A 5,139-nucleotide genomic window follows, 5' to 3' on the forward strand; every position below is an offset into this window, starting at 1 on the left:
TATATATATCGCCTTGGTGTATATAATAAATACGCATATATCATGTATGTTGAACCCAATCTTGTGCTTCTATAGTTGATCGAGTATATATATATATATATATATATTAGTAGCTATCAAGATGCCGCCCCCATGTTTCCATTACTCTAACCTCCCATCCCCCTATCCTATTTGTAGGTGCACTTGACGTCCAACTCGGTGTACACTGTGACGTTGCTGATCCAAGCCTTTGCGTGCCACAACACTGCCTTGCCAGTGTACGAAGAGCTCCAACACCGCAGCATCAAGCGCATGAATCAAGCTGTTTTCGGCGCCATCTCGCTTGCGTTCGTCCTGTACGCCGTGATCGGGCTCTGCGGGTACTTTACGTTTGGAGCGGCCACGATGGACAACATCCTGGTCAACTTTACACCTGAATTCCTCGACGCGTACCCCGGCGTCCGGCAGCCGCTTCTCCTCGGGCGGCTGTGCATGGCCATCGCGCTGCTCTTTTGCGCGCCCATCGCTACGTGGCCATTCCGGTCTTGTGTGCTATCCGTGTACCTCCGCGTCAAGAACGGCGGCCGCCAGACCCCAAGCTCGGCCGCCACCGCGTCCGAATTCACCGGCATGACGGCGACGCTGCAGGCGCTGATTCTGTTTGCCGCTATCTTTGTGCCGTCCGTCAAGATCCCGCTGAGCATCGTCGGGTCGGTTGCGGGGTCGCTCATCATTTTCATCATGCCGTCGCTGTTTTACACCCTCCAACACCGCCCGGTCGTGTCGTGGGCCAACAAGGGCCCGTTGGCGATGTTTGCCTTGGGCGTGTGTGTCTTTGTGCTGTGCTTTAGCCTGACCATGCTCAAGTTAGAAAACGAATTCTTTCCCTTGTAAAAATTAATAGATTCGACAGGCGATGATACCAATGCCCCCCCGATCCATGTGTTTATGGTTTTTCCACGGTACAGTACTGTATAACTGACAACCTACTGGTACAGTATGAGGAAGCATGTTGTGGCGGCCACGGGTAGGGAAGCGTACATATATATATATATATTCTAACATAAACAGTAGTGCGTGTATTCAAATAAAATACAATACTGTCCTGCGTGGCGGCCACTGGTAGAGAAAAATATATATTCTTCACACAAATTATTTATTAATATGAAATACTAGTATACGACTATTAATAGTACCGTAGTTGTCGTACCTTTGTACCATGGTATTAAATTTGAACAATTTATTTAAATATTCCACTTGTTTACTACCTCGAAGTACGTAGTACTATTAATAGTCATTGATTTGAGATTCTATATCTATTAATAGTGTATTATATTTTATATGCATTGAACACGCCTGAAATATATTTCATGGCGAGCCTCCAGAAAAAGATAAATACTGCGCAGCACTAGTGCTACGTAATACATCATGATAAGAAATCTTCGAAAGAGCTACAATAGAGTTGATAATAGAGCTCTTGCAAAGTACTGCTATTCATCAATATTCAGAGGTTATTCTTGAATTGTTCAATCGTACTAACTGTATCGATATACTACGTAGTATACGACTATTTATGACGCTATTAATAGTACGTGGATGTCACAAATAAGAAATACTTCGAAGTAATACTATTTCTTGACTGCAATGAATATAAAAAACAATTTCCCTACTTCTACCCGTGGTGCTCACCTTTCCTCACGCTGTTTGCACGTAGATAGCATTTCCGTATAGCTAGAAAAGCCCAGTTGCAACAACGAATTTGGGAGAAAGGGTGAGGTAAGAAAATTTTTATAGATAATTATAGAAAACTTATATATATAAATATTTCTTTTAATTAAAATTAATAAAAATAATAATAAGTGCAAGCCCCCTGATTTCCAAGATTATCAAATACTGGCAACGGCCTGTCGACTTGACTGTAAACTCAAATGTAGCACTTGGAAATATATTAAGTTTACTAAGCTACGTGATCGTCAGAAATAGGGGATGTACTACAGTACGAAGACCTAACTCTGTAGCCTGCAGTAGTGGAAATAGTACACGCCGAAGGGGATGCACAATAAATGGCAATGAAAACAATCCATTCCACTTTATGTACTGTACTACCAGTAGTTAATATCTGGGCACAGTCACGTTCACATACTGAATCAAGTTGTTGTTGTACACGACCACGTCCAGCACGCTCTCAAAGCTGACGCTGCTGCCGATCCATGTCGTCTTGCGTTGGCCTTGGATGTCCCAGATCTTCCACAGCAACCCCTTCTTGAGCCCCGCGGGGGTGAACCGCGGAAAGTAGTTGGTGTGTAGCTGCGTTGCCACTTCCACGTTCTTGATGCCAGCCAACTTGAGGTCGGCGTCCAGCTGCGCCTTGGACGCGGTCGAGTTTACCTTGTCCAACGGGTGGCTGTAGTACTGGTATGCCAGGTTGGTTTGGCGTCCTTTGGCCAGGTCGCCCCAGTCCGTCGAGTTAGTGAACAAATACGAGAGCTTGGAATTGCGCAAGGCGGACACCCGTCCATTTTCTTGCATGCGACCGAACCAGCCGACACTGGCCGTCTCGATAGGCGACGCATCCGACTCGTACAAGGTCGACAAGAACGCGGACGCGGTGTAGTCGCCCCCTTGGAAGAGCTGCTTCTCCTCGGCAGACAGATCCTCCACCAGACCAGCGTACAGACTCAAGTCCACAGCCATGACCACATGGTCAGCCTCGATAGTATCGAGGTCCCCCCATTTCGTTTGGTACGTTACGCGTGGCTTGTTCCATTTGTTGCCTCTGGAAACGCTGGTTGCTCTTGCGAGAAAGATGGTTTTGTACTGGTTCTTGTGCGCAGCGTGGACTGCGGTCCACAGACTCTGAAAGCCCTTGCGCAACGAGTACACGTTGGTTTTCTTGAGAAATTGGTCCGGGTGCATCCACCACAGCATGTAGAAAGCAGGGATCGTCTCGAGTACGCCGTAGCCTTGTTGTTGCTGTGAAAACCGAAGCGTGCCTTCGAGCGCCGTGAGGTTGTTTCGCTTCAAAAACTCCATTGCCGTCATGTCGATGAGGCTCCAGGCTTTGGGGGGAGGGGGCAGTCCGTACGAGTACTTGCCAAAGATGGCATAGTGAAGTGCAATGTACCGGCCGATTTGGAATCGAACAAGGTCTTGCAGCTCGGTGACGTTGGCATTGCGTTGGAGCTCGGGCGGGGCATTCAACGCGATCGATCGAATTAAATAGCGCGGATAGTCCAAGTTTGATACTGGATCAGAGTCAGCCACCCCAATGCTTTCACCCAACACTTTTACATAGTTTGGTGCGTTCAACGCCCACACAAACTTTTCGTTTGTCGGGTCGTACTCGTTGAGCAAGTCGAAGATGGGACCGTAGACGCCGTTGAGGAAGCACGTCCCCAACTCGTGGGGGATACCGTCGCGGTCGATTTCAGTACGCGACTTGCCCCCAACTCGATCCAACGCTTCGAGGAGGACAACTTTCTTGAGTCCCTTCTTGACCAATAGGGACGCGTAGTGGACGCCCGCCGGGCCCCCGCCAACGATGACCACTCGATCGTTTTGGCGGAGTGTAATGGGGGAAGGCGCCGATGCCACCAACGAGAGTGTAGCGAAAATCAAAGCAAGCGAAGCGAGCAATTTCATGAGACTACAGAGCAAAATGAACAATGAACGGAGGGGTTGAGCTCGGCGAGCTTGAAAGAATGGAGTCTGTTTTCGGAATGTGCTTGGAGTATCTGGTGGACATCGATGTTTAAAGGGAAAGCCGAATTCGAACACGAAGGTCATTTTGATCGGAGTGCATTCATTGTATACCATTTGTTTGTTTAACAGTAGCGGTAAGCTTATGGATCCCAGGTTGGCTTTGGTTGGCTGTCAAAACTATAACGTTAACGTTAAAACAAATATTCAGAAAGGTCGCGAGGACGTGCCTTACAGTTAACTGTAAATTATTGGGTCGATTCGAATATCGAATGTTGGGTGATTTACGTTTTCCCTGTTTTCCTTTTGCAACAAAAGAAGAATTCAATCCAATTTATTACAGTGGTACTACGTAGTATTTGAAGAAATTGTACTACCGGTACTTGTACTACGGTAGTAGTATTACAGTAACGTTAGAGCATCTCCAACGGTAAATTCTAACCTATTGCTAAAGCATAGGTTAAAGTCAAACTTCGTTTTTACGGTTGCTAATTTGACACTATCCGGACTTTTTAGAAATTTCGACTCGCAGAATTTCTATTTTCGCGTGCAAACCCTCCGGATAGTGCAAGAATTTCTATTCTATATCCGTAACTTCGAATTGAAATAGAAATAAAAACATCGTTGGAGATGCTCTAGGAGCATCTCCAACGGTGTTTTACTGGTCTGTGCTACCGTATACCTTATGGAAAATGTCGCTAAAATCTGATCGAAATGGATACAACTCAATAAGGTGGTCTGATTTCTTTCCAATGCGGTTGGATTGGCCACTTCTACTACTTCGACTTTTTTGATTGGCTAGAACGAGATAATTCGATATTTTTGACCAATATAAAGCGACCTAGGTACAGTACCACCAAATCGTTCTTTATTGACACCATACAGCAATTTGGGTACAACTCGAAAAATAAAAACGCCGTTGGAGATGCAAAATCATGGGTACTGTATACTACCGTATAATCTATGTCCTCTTAGGTGGACAAGTCCTTTTACACTGCGCGCCACATGAATAGACCCACGTATGTTTTAGTATGTAAACTACGAACCTCTGCGATCTATGACAAGCCAATGATGTTCTGAGCACTACAGAGAAGCCTTGTGCTGGACTCCAGTGCTTCACATCATTATAACTTCGATGAAAACCCGAATCCTCATAATTCTGACTACAAGCCCGCGCCAGATGAATAGACCCAGAGAAAAAAAATGCAAATTAGATGCACAATTGATCATTTTCATTGACTTAATAGCCAGTTCTACCACCATTGGCTTCCAACACAGCCACACAACGTCGTGGCATTGACTGGATGAGTGACATAATGAGTTCTTGGCTGATTCCACACCAGGCTTCGATGATGGCCGACTTGAGGTCCGCAATACATTGAAATTGATGGCCATTTCGATAAACATTGCGCGCAAGGAGCCCCCACAGGTTCTCGATTGGATTCAAGTCAGGAGATAGTG

At 45.9% G+C, this 5,139-nt stretch overlaps 2 protein-coding genes across 3 annotated transcripts in view; one reads left to right on the plus strand and one right to left on the minus strand.

The window, feature by feature from the left end:
- Positions 1-941, plus strand: part of H257_10463 — a 3,137-nt gene extending 2,196 nt beyond the window's left edge. For both annotated transcript variants that reach the window (XM_009837025.1, XM_009837026.1), the window contains one exon: positions 178-941. In XM_009837025.1, coding sequence (XP_009835327.1) covers positions 178-873 — 696 coding nt within the window. In that variant the 3' untranslated portion in view covers positions 874-941. The remainder of the gene's footprint in view (positions 1-177) is intronic.
- Positions 942-2,043: 1,102 nt separating this feature from the next.
- H257_10464 (hypothetical protein) lies at positions 2,044-3,800 on the minus strand. Its single transcript, XM_009837027.1, has one exon. It carries the CDS (start codon positions 3,793-3,795, stop codon positions 2,092-2,094), a length of 1,704 nt encoding a protein of 567 aa, XP_009835329.1. The 5' UTR covers positions 3,796-3,800; the 3' UTR covers positions 2,044-2,091.
- Positions 3,801-5,139: the final 1,339 nt, after the last annotated feature.

Source organism: Aphanomyces astaci, assembly GCF_000520075.1.
Source record: "Aphanomyces astaci strain APO3 unplaced genomic scaffold supercont1.28, whole genome shotgun sequence".
In the NCBI taxonomy this organism is placed as follows: domain Eukaryota; phylum Oomycota; class Saprolegniomycetes; order Saprolegniales; family Verrucalvaceae; genus Aphanomyces; species Aphanomyces astaci.